The sequence below is a fragment of the Aspergillus mulundensis genome (genome assembly GCF_003369625.1).
Source record: "Aspergillus mulundensis strain DSM 5745 chromosome Unknown scaffold_4, whole genome shotgun sequence".
NCBI lineage: Eukaryota > Fungi > Ascomycota > Eurotiomycetes > Eurotiales > Aspergillaceae > Aspergillus > Aspergillus mulundensis.
This window is the reverse complement of record NW_020797892.1, coordinates 2,039,913-2,058,991: the sequence shown is the minus strand read 5'-3', so window position 1 is coordinate 2,058,991 and position 19,079 is coordinate 2,039,913. Positions and strand designations below refer to the sequence as shown.

The window sequence follows — 19,079 nt, the reverse complement described above, 5'->3', positions numbered from 1 at the left end:
AAAGTAGCTAGTTTTATATAAAAATATTTAAGGTATTTAGTTAGGTAATTATAATTAAGTAATATAATATACTAAGGCCTTATTATTTTTTTTTTTTTTAATTATTATTAATATAATGGCATATATTTGGCCCTTTACCTTTTATTTTTTATTTTAAAAAGATATTAGCTAACCTTTTATATACTAGTAATAGCCCTTATAAGGTTTTTTTATATAAGAATAGCTAAGTAAGGCTATTTTTAGTATACTATGTTATTAAAAATTAATAAGTAATTTTTTTTTAGTTACTTTAAAATACTTGTTAATAACTTTATACACTAGTAATAGCTTTTAAAAATTTTATATAAGATTTTTAAGGCTATTTTAGTATATAATATTACTAAAAATTAATATATAATTTTTTTTTTTAGTTTTTTACCTTTGCCCTTTAAGCTTTATAAAATATTAAATATTTTATACCTTATACTAGTTAAATACTAGCTAATAATTTTATATACTAATAATAGCTTTTGAAAGGTTTTATATAAGACCTTTAAGGCTATTTAATATATAATAATTTTTAAATTTATTACTTATTTTAATATTAAGCTGGCTTAGCCAAAGATAAATTTAAGTATTATTTTTAAGTATATTTTTTAATAAACTCCCGTGAGTTAGCCTTTAAAACTTTTTATTAAAAATTAAAAGTTAGCCTGGTTTTATTATAATTATATATAAAAATAGTTAATAGCTTATTTAAGTAAGTTAATAATTATTATATATAATAATATAAGGCTTAATTAAATAATATTATACTAGGACTTATATATAAACACCCTTTTAATTACTTTTTAAAAAAAAAATAAGTATTTTATATAGGTATTATTAATACCTAAATAATTTTTTTTTTTTTATAAAATATATTTACCTTTTTAATATATTTAATAGGTATTATATTAATTATAAATAGCTAGATAATACTCTTATATATATTATATAAAATAATTATTAAAAAGTAAAATTATAAACTATTTTTAATTAACCTTAAAGTTATTATTAAAAATAAGCTACTTGTAAACCTATATAAAAAAGGCTTATTATAAGTAATATAAAAAATTTAATTAACTTAAACCTAAAAAAAAAGGCAAAAAATTTAATTAACTTAAATTAAGAATTTTTTTTATTTTTATATAATTAATTAAGGGATACTACACTACGGGCATTTAGGTATTTAAGTATTTAAGTATTTTTATTTTATTTAAGTATTAGCTTGCACCTTTTTATAGTACTTAAAATAAGTAATTATATAGTAAAACTAAGTAAGTTATGGTATATTTAATTTTTTGTTAATAAAATACTAAGTAAATATATAGTATTATACTACAAGTGGAGTTTTTGCGCATTTGTCAATTTAGTCCTCCGTACCTGCATCGCTTCAAGTTCCTGGACATGAGGGCCCACACAGGGCACGGGCACGAGCACGAGCACGAGCACGAGCACTATGACTCGGCAAATCAGCAGGCTGCAGAGCTATATGTGCGGCGCACCATGGTTCCAGCTCGAGCTTGCTCCGTAAGGCTCAGGCTCAAGCGTGGGCTGGCTCAGGTAAGTGGGCTGACTTGACTCGGTCTCGGCAGGGCAAAGCAGACGGTGCCAGGGCCACTTGACTGACATCTTCCAGATCTTCTCGAATCTTTGTTCTTGTCTCTATCCTTGTCTTGTCTTGTCTTTCTTTGTCTCCTGTTACGCCCTCGCCCGCTCGTCCTTGGCCGCTATACCCCGCCGTGGCATGCGTCAATGGTTGTGCTTCACCTGACAAGCCTTCTTGTCGTTCCTTCGTTTTGATCCCAAGACTTTGCTATTTGAACCGTACCTAGAACTGCGACTGCAACTGGAACCAAACTCGGGTTTGGTTTGTACATCAACATGGGTAAATTCCGCTCGCGGCTGTATAAGACCGACCGCGCTCGGGATTTCGAGCATGAGCAGGTATGTACATGTCCACCCCCTCGACAGTTATATGGTTTATATGGAAATACTGATCATGACTCCATGAAGGACCGCCACGTCCGCACCCGCCAAATCTACGAGACCATCGACCGCCAGTCCTTCCAATGGGTCGTTGTGCTCGTCGCCGGCGTCGGCTTCTTCCTGGACGGATACACCGTACGCTCGCCCTCCCTTTCCCATATCCCTAGATTCCTCCGGCCCTAACAGGTGTTAATCCAGCTCTTCGCCTCCAACATCGCCCTCCCCATGATCTCCTACGTCTACTGGCACGACGACACGTCCTCCTTCCGCCTAACCTGCATCAACATCGCCACGCTGGCCGGCACGCTCCTCGGCCAAGTCCTCTTCGGGTACCTCGCCGACCGCAACGGGCGGAAGAAGATGTACGGCGTTGAGCTGGCGCTGCTGATTGCGTCGACGCTGGGCGTGGCGATGTCCTCTGACGGCGCGCACGGCAGCATGAGTGTCTTTGCGTGGTTGGTTTGGTGGCGCGTGATTGTGGGCATTGGGGTCGGCGCGGATTATCCGCTCAGTGCGGTGATTACGTCTGAGTATGTCCCGGTTTTTAAATGCTGATTTGTGTTGCGGTTGCTGATGGAGTGTACCTAGGTTCGCGCCAACGCGCCACCGCGCACGCATGATCGCGTCTGTCTTCTTCATGCAGCCGCTTGGTCAGATTGCCGGGAATCTGGTTAGTCTTATTGTTGTCGTTGTGAGTAAGAGGCAGGGGTTCGAGGATACAACGCGGACCGTCGATATAATGTGGCGGTGGGTTGTGGGGATAGGCGTTGTGCCCGGCGTGATCGCGACGTTCTTTCGATTTTTGATTCCTGAGAGTCCGCGGTTTCTACTGGAGATTGAAGACGATCCCGTGCAGGCCGAGTTTGATGCGACGAATCTGTTCAGCGATCCTGCGCCTGGTTCGATGGGCTCGCCGGAGGTCGAGATGGGGTATGTCCATCCTACGCCAGGCTCAGGCGCATCCGCATTCAATATGACCTCCCCGACCGCGAATATGACCAACCCGTTCAACGATATCAATCTCATTGCCCCCTGGAACGAGATCGTTCTCCCCGCGCCCGCTATCCCCGCAGCAGCAGGACCAGGCACAACCGCACCAGAAAGCGGCACACTCACCATCCGCTCCATGTCCGTCGACGACTACGCACACTCCTACACCTACACAGAGCGCACCCCATCCCAATACCCCGGCGACGCCTCCTCCTTCCTCCAACCCGCAACCCTAAACAGCCACTGGCGCCTCACAAAAGCCGACATAACGCAGTACTTCTGGGCCGAGGGCAACTGGCGCACGCTGCTAGCCACATCGCTCTCCTGGCTCCTGCTCGATTTCGGCTTCTACGGCATCGGGCTATCTTCTCCACAATTCCTCGCGAAGACCTGGGACAGCCTGAATATCTCCGGCCCGTCCCCGCCCTGGATGACAGACGACACCGGAGCAACCGACATCTACACCATGTTCCGCGACACCAGCACGCACTGCCTGATCATCCTGAACATCGGCTCCTTCGTCGGCGGCGTGCTCATGCTCGCGACAATCCACAAGCTCGACCGCGTCGCGCTGCAGAAGTACGGCTTCCTCGCGCTGGCCGCGCACTTCATCGCCCTTGGCTCCATGTTCATCACCGTGCACAAGGAAGGCCCCGTCGCCGTGACGCTGTACGTGCTCGGGCAAATCCTGTTTAATTTCGGCCCCAATACAACGACGTATATGATCCCCGCTGAGATTTTCCCGACGCGGTATCGCGCCACGTGTCATGGGATTTCGGCGGGGGCGGGGAAGTTAGGGAGTATCCTTGTGCAGCTGCTGTCTGCGTATTATAAGTTTGGCTCGGGGCCTGGGGAGGAGCAGACGGTGCGGCATGGGTACATGCTTATTGTGTTCAGTGCGTGTATGGTTATTGGGGCGGGGGTCACGCATTTCTGGATTCCGCCGACGCAGAGACGGGATGGGGAGGGGAGGCTTTGGGGGGGGAGGGCCGAGACGCTGGAGACGTTGGGGTTTGGGAGGAGGGGGTGGAAGAGTCGGTTTGCCGGGGTGCGGAGGTGATGGCTTTTCCTGTGGGTTGTTTTTGTATATATGTTGCTTTTGGTTGAATGATACCCTGTTCTTGTACTGGTTCACTTGGCTTTGGCGTTAACTGTGACGGTGTGGATGGTGTAGGTATAGTGGTGCCGGGGGCAAAAAGTCCAGAGCTGCGTAGGTCTTGTGGGTGTCCATATGGATAGAGGTCCACGCTGTATAGGTAGTAGCAAAAGCAAAAAGAAGATGGGATGCATCATCCGTGAATCGAACACGGGCCTCATCGATGGCAACGATGAATTCTACCACTAGACCAATGATGCTTCTTGTTGTAAGAGAACATTTATTTAGCATGAATATGCCAAACACCAAGAGTAGAAAGTAAATCTCGATAATCGCACTGGAACCATGGAATCGAACGCTTGTTTCAGTTTCACTCTGGAGATCCGTAAGCGCGATTGGGTCGGTTGTTTGGATCGAAGCGGCTGGTTCAGTGGCGCAGGTACGGGCGGGTCGCTGTGCCATAAAATATATTTCTGCTTGACTGACTTAGCAGAACAACGATGCGCATTGTTAGAATATTCGGATTCCTGGAAGATCAGGTGCGGATAAAGTACCGGTTTACTAGATACGCTTATTTTCACTTCTTCACCCCGAATTTTGCAAATGCAGATGACTCGTCCAAGCCAGGAGAGGCAGGTTGAGCCGAAGTTGCTTTACGGCAGCAGCAGGCTAGCAGCAGCAGGAGCAAGGTGAACTATGGAGTAGACTGCCATTTACTCCATAAGAAATATGGGCTGAGTTTGCTCAAGATGTGACTATTGTTAGTCTACGATGTGCATACCGACATTGCCACAGACCCGTCACCCAGAGCTATCTGCCTTCCATCCTGAGATTCATTGAACACAACATCGAAGCACATAGAATCCCCTAAGTGAGATAGTTCTGCAGGGCATGCACCGAGTCACCCCGCCAAACCCATTCAGGCATTTTGTGGCTCAGGCACGGCGGGGCATACCTAAGGGTCTAGCCACAATCTGACAATCTCATCGGACGGAGGCCGCTAGCTCGATGCGTGAGATGCGGTATAGCCAACTCTGTGTCTGACGGCCTTGATTAGTATTCAGAATTCCAGATTAGACGATCGTCGGAGCGGAATCCAACTGGAAGGAACTGGGGTGGCCGGGCCTGGGGAGCGGGGTAATGAACTATAAATATCCCCTCTTCACCTCTCCAGACTCCCACCTAACACATCTCCCCTCCTTCCCCTATCATATCCACTGACGAGCGACAACCGAAAAGCACAGAGGCAGGATGTCCGCATCAAAAATCGAGCCCGGCTCCTTCAACACCCCCGTCGGAACATTCCCCGCATCCTGCACCACCCCAAAGGAAGCCATCAACGCGCTCGCCATCGCCGAAGCCACCCTCTCGAAACTCAACGATGCGCTATCCGCCTCCAACACCAGCGACATATCATCCCTCTTCCTGGAAGAAGGCAGTTTCTGGCGCGACCACCTCTGCCTCTCATGGGACTTCCGCACCGCAAAGGGGCGCGACGCCATCTCTTCCCTTCTGTCTGAAGTCCCAAACGAGAAGCTAGCGCAGGTGAAGATCTCCCTCGACGCCTCAAGCCCGTTCCGCGCTCCCCAAGTCACCGCAATCGATGCCTTCGGCGACGTCACGGGCATCCAATTCTTCATCACCGTGACAACAGCCATCGGGTCCGGTCGCGGCGTTATCCGTCTCGCAGAGTCAGAGGGGAACTGGTCGATCTACACCCTCTACACCGTCCTCCAAGAACTCACGGGCCACGAAGAGCGCATCAATACGCGCCGCCCATTCGGCGCGGTCCACGGCGCACGCACCGGACGCTCAAACTGGCAAGACCGCCGCGATGAATCGCTGAATTTAGCCGGGGACCGCCAACCGACTGTCCTCATTGTCGGCGCCGGGCAATCGGGCCTAACGATCGCGGCGCGCCTTAGAATGCTCGGGGTGGATTGTCTGGTTATTGACAAGGAAACCCGCGTCGGCGATAACTGGCGCAGACGGTACCACCAGCTCGTCCTGCACGACCCCGTCTGGTTCGACCATATGCCGTATGTGTCGTTCCCGGAGACGTGGCCGGTTTTCACGCCGAAGGATAAGCTTGCCGAGTTCTTTGAGGCGTATGTTAAGCTTTTGGAGTTGGATGTTTGGACTTCGACCAATATTGAAGGGGTTAGGTGGAGTGAGGAGAAGAAAGAGTGGACGGTTGAGGTTGTTAGGGATGTTGATGGGAGAGGTGAGAAGAGGGTTCTTCGGCCTAGACATGTTATTCAGGCGACGGGGCACTCGGGGGAGAAGAATCTGCCGAATTTCGAGGGGCTTGAGGGGTTCAAGGGTCGGATCTGTCATAGTTCGGAGTTCGACGGGGCTACCGAAGTTGGGCAAGGTAAAGGGGCGAAGAAGAAAGCCGTCGTCGTCGGATCATGCAATTCAGCGCACGATATCGCGCAGGACTACTATGAAAAGGGATACGATGTCACCATGGTCCAGCGCTCTTCGACCTGCGTCATCTCCTCGTCGGCAATCGTGGATATCGGACTCAAGGGGCTCTACGAAGAGAACGGGCCTCCGGTCCACGACGCCGACCTCTTCCTCTACAGTATCCCCGCGGAACAATTCAAGGCGCAGCAGGTCAAGATCACGGGGCTTCAGAACCAGCACGACAAGGAGTTCCTGGCCGGTCTTGCGAACGCCGGCTTCAAAGTCGACATGGGGCCTGACAATGCAGGGTTGCTGATGAAATACTGGCAGCGCGGCGGGGGATACACGATCGAAGTCGGCGCTGGACGGCTGATCGCGGACGGGAAGATCAAGGTGAAGCAGGGACAGGAGATCGCTGAGATCCTTGCATCTGGAATCAGGTTCGGCGATGGCTCGGAGCTGGAGGCGGACGAGCTGGTCTTTGCAACGGGGTACAAGAACATGCATACGCAGACGAGGCGGATCTTTGGCGATGAGGTCGCGGACCGCGTGGATAGTGTCTGGGGTCTGAATGCTGAAGGCGAGATGCGCACGATCTGGCAGAAGACAGGACACCCCGGGTTCTGGTTCATGGGCGGGAATCTGGCGCTGTGTCGGTATTACTCGTTGCTGCTGGCGCTGCAGATTGTGGGTGTTGAAGAGGGGTTGAATCACCTATCTTAGAGAAACGTCTGATAGAGAGGCGACAGTGATGAATTGAAAATGGGTATACGCTAAACAAGCCAAACTACAGCAAGATCTTCCGAGATTCTGGGAATCATTTAGTTCACCCACCCCTCCCCCCTAGCAACCCACACCCCCATCGTCAAGATAAGCGTATACAGCCCAGCCCCGTCGCCACCACCCATCAACGCCCGAACGCCCGGCTCATCCCGCCACGCCTCCAACCCCCCAACACGAATCCCCCGCTTCGTCAACTGCGCCAGCCAAGGCCTCTTGGCAGGTGACGTCGCGTCCGAGACAGAGACGCTCAGCGCAAACCGGTCGCCCTCATCACCTGCCGCTTTCTCCGCCGCTGCGGCAGCCGAGCCCGACCGCGAGGGCGGCCTCTTCTCCCACTCGAAGATTATGGCGCTCGTTTCGCAGACGAAGCGGTAGTGTCCTGAGCCGTGCGCCGTCGCGGTCCAGGTTTGGTTTGTGAGCGGGAAGAAGAGGGCTGCGTCGGCGGGTGCGGGTGCGGTTGTCGCTGGTTTGGGTGGCGGCGATGGCGAGGTGTGGATTACGGCGACGACGTCGTCCTGCTCGCTTTCTTTTTCTCTTTCTCCGTTGTTGTGTGAGCTCCGCGGTCGGATCGCTTTGCACTCGCCCGTCCCCTCATCGGCCGAACTGTCGCCGCCCGCGCTCGACTTCGACTTGCGGAAACTGCTTGCGCCGGTCGTTGAAGTTGACCCTCCGGATCCAGAGCGCGGCTTTGTGACCTTGACCGGCCCGTCTCGTTCTCGCTTGAGATGCGTGTACATCTCGCTCATGGTAAGGTACAGATCGCGCCCGTGCACCTTGTGGCTTCCGTGCCCATTTTCGGCCCCCGGGGTTGAGATGGTCTTCCCGAATGTGGATGGTTGGTAGAGTTCGAGGATGGGGATTGCGCGCGATCGTCCGGGCGAGGATTGCTGGATTTGCAGGAGGAGGCGGGAGGAGAGGCGCAGGCGGGGGGATTTGGATTTGGACGCTTTGGAGGATTTCGGGGGTGGGTGGGCGAGGGCGAAGAGTTGGGGGGTGGAGATTGCGCTAGACGATTAATTGGGATTAGGATTAGAATGCATGGATTGATTCGAGCAAGGGGAATAGAGCAGTGTAGACTGTAGACTGTAGACTGTAGAGAGGGGAGAGGGTGTATGGTGTGGGGAAGGGAGGGGTACCTCGAGCTTGAGTCGGGAGAGTCTTTCGATCTGCTCATGTTGACGATCTTGATAAAAGTTTTGCTCGTGAAATGGAAATAGAGAATCCAGTGGTAATCGTAAGCAGAGACGAGGAAGCGACTATATAACCCCGTCGACGTCAAAAGCAGCCTGGGCGCAGCACAGCCAAGCTGGGGCAAACGAATGACTTAACGATGGACTAAATCAGCCTTACGGAGTCTTGGGGCCGTCCGGTACTTATAGATCCGTCATCAATAAACGTGAATACGGAAGCCTAACAAAGAACCAGACTCCATGGCGGATCTCAGCTCAAACCCCGTCGCCGTCTCATCGCCGAATCCCCGACCGACCGAATCCCCATCCTGCGCTGGAGACAGTGCATGTCAGACGAACATCGCAAACGAAGCCGGTAAGCACCTCGTAGGCTAGCCTGCCGCTAAGGATGCCAAGAGGGTGCTGGAATGGGCCCGTTCGTATTCGTGTCAGCGGATGGCTGCTGTGATTGGGTGCGCAGTAAGATGAGCTTGTTCCTTTTCGTTGCTTTTTTAGCCTGCCCCTGCCTGATTGTGTTGCCTGAAGTCCCAAGGATTCGAGTTCGTGCTCGTGTTCGAGTTTCTTGCTGTTTGGGGAAGTACTGGACGGAGTACCATGGATAGAAAGCTGGTGCCTGCGGACGGGGATCGGTCGGATACGAGTACGACGAACGAGTTTATTCGAGACGTGACAGAATTCGACCGATCCTGAGGCTGAAACTGTGGGTACGGATGGCAGGTCCAAAAATATCAATAATGGATACACGGATTGTAGGGATGTAAGATGACAAATGTCATGTCGACATTCGCCGCCTTAAATGTTGACATGACAGACATTTCGAGGTCGCGAATGTCTAATTAGCGCTTACCTTTTATATAGGGTATAGCAGGTGGGCTGCACGTAATAACTAGTCCTAATTTAAAAGGCGCACATGTAGATTATAAAAACTTTTTAATTTATATATAAAATTAATAATTTTTAGGTGCGCTATTAAAGTGCTTTAAAAGTGCTTTTTAAAGCGCTTTTAAAGCGCTTTTAAAAGCGCCTTTTAAAGTTTTGGTTTATATATAAATTTAATATAAAATTAAAAACTTTTGGGTGCGCTTTTAAAGCGCTTTTTATAACGCTTTTAAAGCGCTTTTTATAGCGCTTTTAAAGTAATTACTGCAGCGCTTTTAAAGTAATTACTACAGTGCTTTTAAAGCGCTTTAGTAATTAGTTAAAGTTATTAGCCTTATATATAGTATTAGCAGCTAAAAGCCAGGGTTTTTTAGCTACTTAAGGCGCTATAAATAATATTTTTTTTTTACGCTTAGTAGTGACCTTTTTTTTAAAAATAATTATATTTTTATTACTTAGCAGCCTTTTAATTTAAAGATTTTTATAAAATAGCTAGTTATAAGCTATTTTATCCTTTTTTTTTACTAGTTAGGTAAATTTATACTTAATATCGCGGCTTGTACGGCTATTTATAAGTAAAGGTATAGGTATAAAATTTAAAGCTTTTATATTTATATAAAAATATACTAGCTTGTTTACTTTTTTAACCTGGAAATAAAATTTTTACTTATTCTTGGTGTTGTTTATGGCAGAAAAGGCTTGCTTAGTAAAAACTAAGTTAGTAGTTATATAAATAAGTTAAATGGCAAGGTAGGAGAGAAACAAAACAGTATTATATTAAAAGTTTAAAATAGTTAGTTTTAAAGCTATTTAAGAGGCTTTTTAAGAGGTATTTAGTTAAAAAAACTTATAAACTACATTTAAAATACTAAAGGGTCCTTGGTTTTTTAAAGATTTATAAAAAAAAATTACGCCTTTTTTACTTAATATAAAGTAAACTTATTATAAGCTTTTTTAATAGTAAATATAAAAAACACCTTTTTAATTATATTAGCTACTAGCTTATTTAATAAAGTAGAAATATTACGGGGGTTAAGATAGTAAGCGGCCTAGTAAAGGGGTGTTACCTGCTTGCTAAAGTATTTTTTAAAATTAGCATATAAAGCCTTTGCAAGATACTCCTAAAAATTAGTTTTATATAATATTTTTTTAATACTTTTAAAAAGGATTAAGCGGATTTATAGCTAATATTTTATAACCTAGGAAGTTAGTAGTTATATAACTAAAAAAATAAAGTACTTATAGTTATAATATTAGCCTTTTAATACTTAAATTTAATTTATATTTAGTAAATTGGCTCTAGAAAACAAAAAAAATTCTTTAAATTTATTTAAAACTTAAAAAAGTTAATAATTATGGCAACACCGCTTATAATAGCTATTTTTTTATTATTAGATTTTAAAGCCTTTATAACTTTAAAAGTTAAAATTTACTAGCAAAAAGTAACACTAGATCTTTATATAAATTTTAAAGTATTAAACTAAGTTCCCTAGTAAGTAATTACTAAGGTAATAAAAGTTTTTACCTTACCTTTTTTTTTTTTTTTAGTAATAATAAATCCAGGCTAATTACTTTAAAAAGTTTTTAAAGTAAGAAATAACTAATATAATGTTTTTAAAAACCTTTTTAATCTTACTAAAAAAAAAAAAATTTTTTATAAGTAGCTAAAGGCCATGGGAGTTATAATTAATAAAAAAAATATAAAAGTACTTAGCCTTAGCCTGTAGTATATTTTAAACTACCTTTATAATATTATAGGTATTAGTAAAGATAAAGTTAAAGCACTAGTAATTAATATTTATATTAGGATTATATTTCTTTTTATTTATAAGGTAATTTTTAAAAGTTTAATAAATTTATCTTGTAGTTTTTTTTACACTAAAGGCTCTAACTATAATTTTTTTAAGGGTATAAAAAAAGCTATATATTAGGGTATTAAATAACAAGCTTATAACATGCTTTAAAAACTAATTAATAATTTTATTAATAGTAATATTAAGAAACTTGGTATTTTTTAGCTATTAATTTATATTTACCTTATATTAATTATAGTACTTATTAAGTAATTTGTTTAATAAGGCCTGGCGTGTAAAAGGGGTAATATTATACCTTTTAAGTAAACTTTAAAGTTTAAAAGTTTTATACACGAAGAAGGGGAGGCCACTGGTATAAATAGCTATATAAAAAAGTTTTTAATTTTTTTATTATATAGCACTATTTTAATTAAAAGTTAACTAATTACTTTAAAAATATTAAGGGCGCTTTAAACACTTATTAAAAAGGTATTTATATTACTAAGTTATTTAAGAATTATATTTTTTACCACACTGCCTATATTAAACCCGCCTTTTTTAAAAATTAGTAAAAAATTAAAAAAAATAAAAATTAAAATAATACTTTGCTATTTTTAGTATAAAATAACTTATAAGTGTTTTTAACCTAAATATTATTCTAAATTTAAGTTATGGTGGCTTTATTTGCTTAAAAAATAAAAAAATTAATATTTATTTATAATATATATATTTATTATGGTGGTGTACTAGTAGCTAGTCTTATTATATTTTTTATAGCCAAGGGTTTTTTAAATTTTATTAGCTATAAACTAAGCTTAGTGCTAATTTATAATCTTTAATTAGCTAGAGTGAACCCATTATAAGTCACGTGTATGTTTAACCGGACTGATATTTAAAACCTTAATATTTTGGATAGACTGATATTTCCTTCCAAATGTCGACATTATAACATCCCTAACGGATTGACCGATTCACCCGGTTCCGACGGCCGATATTTGCACTTAAAGACGGACCTTGGAGCTGGAGCTGAGCAAGGAGCAAGATCGCTGAAAGAACCGGACTCGGACTCGGAGACGGACTGATTTATGGCCGTACCGTATGCCGCCTAGTAAGCAAGGCACAAGACACGTGTCTTATGCTTTTCTTCCGCCAAATGCATCCCTCGTTTCCCGTATTCTGGACCCAAAGACGGAGGTTACGATGTCCCGGTGTACCAGTACAAGGGATCAAGCTCGGACAGAAAATTCAAGTCTCTCCGTGGCAGCGTAGCTGCAGGGCTGAAGAGTAAGACAGCAAGACCCCCTAAGGACGGAGATGGGGAACCGGAAGTCTCCCGAGTCCCGCTCGGCCACAGCAAGGGGCCGCCGATATGCATAAAATGCATAAAATCCACCAGGAAACGGAGATGCCGAGAGTGAGTCGACACTGCAATTCTGCAATGGAGTAGAAATCGACCTCAGTATGGGACTTTGGACCAGAGTCACCAGACGTCCTGTACTGAACAGCATTGCTTCTGCTTCAAGCATTTATGGAACCATACAAGACTTTCGCAGGTGCTTGGCGACTGTTCCTGGCCCTGGATCGTGGCTGAGCTGCGGCTGCAGTGGGTCTGGCCAGGGACAAGGCGCAGTGCGGCAGTATATATGGTGGACTAAGGGTTGTTCTTCCCCGGTCTTAAAATCTTGCTGCTGAAAAAATTGACATGTTAGACGATCGCTTCTGTAGTCGCTGGGAGACCCCTAAAGCATACTAAACGGAGCCGTAGGTATTGAACGTACCCTGAAAGCAAACAACTTCCACCAAGTCAACCAAGTCCATCTCTCGAGCCAAGCGCGAGAATGCAGACGCCTAAGACAAGACTGATTGATATGCTAGAAGTTATATCATGCGGTTATTGGTTCAAAGCGTTCACTGTCTGAAATGTGACGGCCTTGATATCAAACCAGCCAGATATAAGGACCAGCAACAGAACCTTGAGTGCGACCATATAAGACGTATTCTCAGAAAAGAGATAAAGAAGTAGAGTGGCAGAGAAGAGCCTCCACCATGGCATCCTCTGGTGAACTTTCATTACAAACCGTAGCTTTTAGCCACAGATTTCTGCAGGCCTAGAGTAAAAGATAGCGGCCGAGCTTACTTACAGAGTAATCTACTTACTTACAGAGTAATCTACTTGGAGTCTTACTAAGACGGCCACATGGAAGCAGGGCTCTCAGGGAAGCGATATGATACGGCTTGCAGGAAAGACGCGTTGGAGGCTGAGTGAAAGTCTGCTATGCCGGCTCGTGTATACCGCACTGCGTCTGAAACTGCTGGTATAATCTAGATCAAATTAATAATGCTAGAGTGAGTGGCTAGACACTCCTTTCCTCTTTGAAACCAGCCCGCCATCTACGTTCGAAGGCCAAGCGAGGGCCAAGGCTAGGCAAGCCTTGTATCATTGCCCCGGGACGTTGTTAGTGGGTGTCGATCCATGGATGCTCAGGGAGTACTATGGCAGCGTTGAGGCAGCTGCAGATATATCGATATACAACTGACACTCGACGTTATAGCAGTTCCTTACCTAAACTTGTTTCCCACTTAGTAGATCCCCGGTCTCACGACTTTCCCATTTTCTATGCTGGTTGGCCCTGCTTCTTCCAATATCATGAAATAGGGCATGACTGGTAACGTGACTTAAACGGGGTGTCCTTGTTGATGTCAGATAGACCTCGGGAGACAGCATCCATCATTCACTCTATAATTCACTCTATCAGTCACCGTCAACCTCTAGACCAGCCCAGGGAGTGAGCCAGAAGCTATACTCAATTGCAGAACTAGTCATGCCCGACTATATAAGCCCTCATTCCCCCAGCCAAACGATCTTCTTTCTCCAAACAACTCTCATCTCTTCCTCCATTCTATCCATCAACCCTTCTTCATCGGAGAAACATCATTCGTCTCGCATCATCATCTCCTCATCCATCCACGCCAGAAACCAACGCAATCCGCAACCGATACAAAAAACCACTGCCGAAAATGTCCCTCCCCACCCTCCCCCGCGAACTCATCCTCCAAATCGCCGAAAACGCCTCCTCCCCAGCCGACATCCTCGCCCTAGCAATGACAACCAAGTCAACCCACGCCCTCCTCGCCCCCCGCATGATCAAACTGAACATCAAACTCCACAACGCCAGCGGCCTCACCCACGCCGTCCGCAACGACAACCCGCAAACAGCGACGGCATTCCTCGACGCCGGCGCAGACATCAACACGCCCTGCACCAGCCCCCAGCAAGGCCGACAAATCGAGCGGTCCATCAAACGGCAGAAGGCGCGCATCGCAGACCCCGCGCAGAGAAGAAAGGCAGTCCGCGCCGCCATCGCCGCATTCCGCGACACGGGCAAACGTGACCCCCTGCTCTACACCGCCGCTAGAATTGGCTCGGAGCGCATGGTGCGATTGCTGCTTGCGCGCGGGGCCGAGCGTGCTGGGTGGTGTTGGGACGGGGATGAGAATGCGCTTGGGCGGGCGGCGCGCAATGGGCATCATGCCGTTGTGCTGGTTTTGTGGGGTGCGTGGCTGCGGTTTGGGACGCCGGTGTCTGTGACGCTTTCTTCCCGCTATTACCGGTTTGTGCTTGATGCGTACCTTGCTAGGGGAGAGGGGGAGATATAGACACGTTAGGGAGGGGTTGGGATTGCCTGTTTGCATGGTGGTCTGTTACGTATTCATGTTCAAGCGTCTCATTTCCGTTTTCAACTTTCTCTTACCTGGACGTGTTTGAATCTTTCTTCTTATCCATTTCCTTGTTCAGCCCTTAAACCGAGATCGGTGTATTGCTCAGGACAGTATCAGGATCAGAACGATATTAGCATCTTGTAGGCGCAACCTTTAAGCTTTTCCACCTAGGTAGTTCAATTGTTCAAAATCAACAAATACTTATCCCTACTTAACATTGTATCTCAATACTTGCAAGAGCAAATGTCTGGCTCTTCGGATCCAACTGATCTCAATTTAATCAGTTGTGCCCTAACTCTGAAATCCAACCTGAGTATAGATTCACGGATGAGCGTGTTGTTGTCCTGTACATGGATGTAGAGATTCAGGAACAATGCATACGTCGTAAAGCCACTCATACTGGGTAGGTCATACAAGGATAGCCAATGTTCATTTCTGCCTATAAGATGGCTTGATGTTGATGGCATTGTGACAGTAATACCTATCGCTAAGAGGGCATTACCATATTCTTACCTAGGGCTTTGTCGAGTCCATACCCGACCAATATCTTACCTGGGTGCTACGATCATCTACAGAAAACTCCTCCTGCTCATAATCGCACGAAAGCCTTCCAACTGTCGAAATAATACCATAACCTATCTTCCCAACTCATTGAAGCCTGTCTCCCTTTTTACGCGTCACCACAATCATGCATGTCTGTGGGAGAAACAGGATATCCATGAACAAAACAACACCCAGATCACGGCACTGGATAAGGGGAAGCGAATTCGCAGATCTGACCAGTTTCCAGGCGCATATCCAACTCTCGGGGCTTCCTCGTCAAAGTTCCTCTATCATATGCAACGTAGTCGTGAAGGCCGGGGGTAACGTCAAGAATTGGGAACTGTGAGCTCTGCTGGGACCATAGGGAGATGCATTACCTAGGTAGATGCATTGTGCAGGGCGTGCATACGGGGCTTATGAGGACTAGTACATATCAGCAATACATCACCTCGCCTGCGCGGGATGCCTCGCCTGTTCCTGGCGGTGTGTCGGATGAGGTCGCGGCCCCGATTACGTGCAGCGCCGCGACGATGTACTGCCCTCTGGCAGAATTAAGGCTCAAGCCAGGTAACCGGGATGTCTTTCCTATTGGGAGCGGGGGCCTTGGGACCCAGGGCTGTAGATTGCAAAGGCGATGGATGCAAGGCGTTGTTGTTGACACGGGAAGCGCGCGTTGTCACTTGAGATGGGCGCCGAGGCGTTTGTGGATTCTAAGAAAGCGCCTGATACCTACAGTGGGAGCTGTTATTAAGATTGCTGATCGGGTTGCTGGGCATGGGGTTTTGTTTCCGCGCCGGCGCTCTCGTTTATCGGGAAGAGGACTTGGGCTATCATCATGTGCGTTGGACTTGCGTCGAAGAACAGTGTCGTTGTCGGTGCAGATCTGGGAGATATGAATTTCAAGAATATTACAATGAAAGGCAGGCTGGTGGGAAGCCGGAGGGCCGGGGATGTTGCTGCAGCGCTCGACTTCCAAGCTGGAGGTTGGCAAGAGGCGGGCTTCTGAAGCGGATTTGCGAGGGTTATCCAGTTGAGAGGTTACCTGAGAGAAACTATGGAAGGTCCAGGTTACAGGGAAGATGGCGGTCATATTCCACTGGACTCAGAGCATAAATTGTGGACAATATGGTGGTACACTTACATCATGATGACTTGTGCTGCATTGATGACTTCTCCTTATATCCGCAGTATAAACTCCGTCCCCACAGTAAGCAGCTTACTGCAATTGGCCAATGGGGATACAATGCACTGCAAGCTATCCACATGTCCCCAACCTAATCCACATGGCCTGCCACTGACAATTCCCTTCTTGTCTCCCTCGTGGGGATAAGCCTTTGCTGATTATGCAGCAGTCAGCTACCTGCAGGACCCTGGGTCCTCGTCGTCATCGTAGTGTGTACCTCGGGAGACATCGTCCCACGTCCTGATATCATTTGCTGTCTTATAAGAAGGTAATGCCCCAAGGACCTGGGAGCTACCCAGAATCATAATCTTGCCCAAATCCATAACTCACTACACAATCAAGTCCAAAATGTCCATCTTTGCCCCTGCCCCGAAGCCGCCGACCCTCCTGGGCTACCACCGCGTCCTCTCTCCCTCGGCCGGTGTCAAGGTGTCCCCGCTATGCCTTGGAGCTATGAACTTTGGCGATGCCTGGTATGTCAATTTCACTCACCTGCTGTATTCCCTGAAGGCAAAGCTAATGAATCCCAAATTAAAGGAAGGAGTTCATGGGCGAATGCAACAAGGAGCAGAGCTTTGCCCTCCTTGACGCCTTCTACGAGGCCGGAGGTAACTTCATCGACACGTACGTTTGCTTCTCCGTTCCTCCCTTGCCTGTGCAAGCTAATACTCATCTAGTGCAAACAACTACCAGCAGGAAGAAAGCGAGAAATGGATCGGCGAGTGGATGCAGAAGCGCGGGAACCGCGACCAGATGGTGTACGCACCTACAACCTCCCTTACCCTCCACCTTCAGAGAATCTCAGGCTAATCCTCTTTCCTTCCAGTATCGCAACAAAATACACAACCGGCTACCGCACCTCCCACCGCGCCACCGAACCCCTCCAATCCAACTTCGTCGGCAACAGCTTCAAATCCATGACCATCTCCGTCAACAACTCCCTACGCAAACTCCAAACAGACTACATCGACGTCCTCTACCTACACTGGTGGGACTTCACCACCTCCGTTGAAGAAGTAATGCACGGGCTCAACAGCCTCGTGACCTCCGGAAAAGTCCTCTACCTAGGGGTCTCCGATACCCCCGCGTGGGTGGTAGTAAAAGCAAACGACTACGCGCGCGCGCACGGCCTCAAGCCCTTCTCCGTGTACCAGGGGAAGTGGAACGCGGCGTACCGCGACATGGAACGGGAAATCGTCCCCATGTGTCGCGATCAGGGGATGGGCATTGCGCCGTGGGCGCCGCTGGGCGGCGGCAAGTTCAAGGGCCGCGAGGCCCGCGAGGCGAAGAGCAAGGAGGCTGGTGCGAGCGGGCGCGGCGCGGAGATGAGCCAGAGCGATGTGCGGATCTCGGAGGCGCTGGAGAAGGTTGCGGAGCGGAAGGGGTCGAATCTGCATGCTATCGTACGTCCCCCCTCCACTACCATACCCTACGGTAACCGCCCCCGTGTCTGCTGCTGACTTCTGGTCGTTCTTGCTGCGCAGGCCCTTGCGTACGTGATGCACAAGACGCCCAATGTGTTCCCGATCATCGGGCAGCGCAAGGTCGAGCACCTGAAGGCGAACATTGAGGCGCTGGGCATCGTGCTCGATGACAAGGACATGGATGAAATTGATGGCGCGACCGAGTTCGACGTTGGGTTCCCGATGAACTTCATCTTTAGGGAGTTTACGGGCCGCAATACGGCGGCGGATGTGTGGCTTACGCAGGCTTCGGCGCTGATTGATGCGCCGCCGCAGCCTGGGCCGGTGAGGCATCGCGAGGGGGAGAATTAGAGTGCAGCGAATTGCGGATGAGGAAGCTATGGATAGACAGGTTGATATATTGCTCTAGCCAGAAATTTAGATAAGATTGCTTATAGGGTTCATTTGCTTGCTTTCTACTCTTGCTATAATGATCCCCATGAGCACATGGACTGTGTAGGGCTTGCTTGACTTGGCCACGGTGTGGGAATTGGACAAGAGGTCCGTTTCCTGCTAGAAGGTTTGGAAGGTTTCTCTTGCCCAGGTGGCTTCGCTGTCATTGCTATAGTAGATACATGGGCATCCGAAATAGCAGGAGCACCGCTCCTGAATTTTTGTTCTCCGAGGTATACCTCAAACCAGTAGAGGGGGCACTTTGCAGTGAAAAGATGCTCGAAGCCAGTTTGCCTTAGCCGATGGTATTCAGAAATAAGGCAAGAACTCCCAAGGCTTGATTGCAGGATCCGGACAACGGTGAACCCTGGAAGGATGATGGACCCGTGGACCCGCAGCCCACATCACTCCCATGCCGGCGGAGGGGGTGTTTTTAGTATAGTGCTGGTATAGCCCTAATGTAAGACCGACAAGTCTCGAAGATCTTTACTAATAATAAAGATATTAACAAAGAAATTTAACTAATAAAAATAAAGTATTCTAAACCCCGCTGGATAACACTAAAAAAGTTACTTAAAAATTTTAAAAAAGGCTGGCCTTAAGGCTATTTTTATAAACTTTTAAGCT

General features: G+C 46.7%; 5 protein-coding genes across 5 annotated transcripts; 4 read left to right on the top strand and 1 right to left on the bottom strand.

Annotated features, from left to right (window-relative positions):
• Positions 1 to 1,527: 1,527 nt before the first annotated feature.
• Positions 1,528 to 4,060, top strand: DSM5745_05123 (phosphate transporter; the record flags this gene model as incomplete). The annotated part of the gene is made up of 6 exons (XM_026747139.1): positions 1,528 to 1,584; positions 1,661 to 1,782; positions 1,857 to 1,968; positions 2,038 to 2,145; positions 2,209 to 2,540; positions 2,599 to 4,060. The coding sequence occupies 6 exons, from the start codon at positions 1,528 to 1,530 to the stop codon at positions 4,058 to 4,060; spliced, it is 2,193 nt and encodes a 730-aa protein (XP_026604619.1).
• A 1,287-nt stretch (positions 4,061 to 5,347) lies between these two features.
• Positions 5,348 to 7,228, top strand: DSM5745_05122 (flavin-containing monooxygenase; the record flags this gene model as incomplete). Its single annotated transcript, XM_026747138.1, has 1 exon — positions 5,348 to 7,228. The coding sequence occupies one exon, from the start codon at positions 5,348 to 5,350 to the stop codon at positions 7,226 to 7,228; it is 1,881 nt and encodes a 626-aa protein (XP_026604618.1).
• A 98-nt stretch (positions 7,229 to 7,326) lies between these two features.
• DSM5745_05121 (uncharacterized protein) lies at positions 7,327 to 8,462 on the bottom strand (the record flags this gene model as incomplete). Its single annotated transcript, XM_026747137.1, has 2 exons — positions 7,327 to 8,293; positions 8,425 to 8,462. The coding sequence occupies 2 exons, from the start codon at positions 8,460 to 8,462 to the stop codon at positions 7,327 to 7,329; spliced, it is 1,005 nt and encodes a 334-aa protein (XP_026604617.1).
• A 5,706-nt stretch (positions 8,463 to 14,168) lies between these two features.
• Positions 14,169 to 14,807, top strand: DSM5745_05120 (uncharacterized protein; the record flags this gene model as incomplete). The annotated part of the gene is made up of 1 exon (XM_026747136.1): positions 14,169 to 14,807. The coding sequence occupies one exon, from the start codon at positions 14,169 to 14,171 to the stop codon at positions 14,805 to 14,807; it is 639 nt and encodes a 212-aa protein (XP_026604616.1).
• A 2,137-nt stretch (positions 14,808 to 16,944) lies between these two features.
• On the top strand, positions 16,945 to 18,371 carry DSM5745_05119 (aldo/keto reductase; the record flags this gene model as incomplete). The annotated part of the gene is made up of 5 exons (XM_026747135.1): positions 16,945 to 17,069; positions 17,134 to 17,220; positions 17,274 to 17,354; positions 17,423 to 17,999; positions 18,081 to 18,371. 5 exons carry the CDS (start codon positions 16,945 to 16,947, stop codon positions 18,369 to 18,371), a joined length of 1,161 nt encoding a protein of 386 aa, XP_026604615.1.
• Between the last annotated feature and the right edge of the window lie 708 nt (positions 18,372 to 19,079).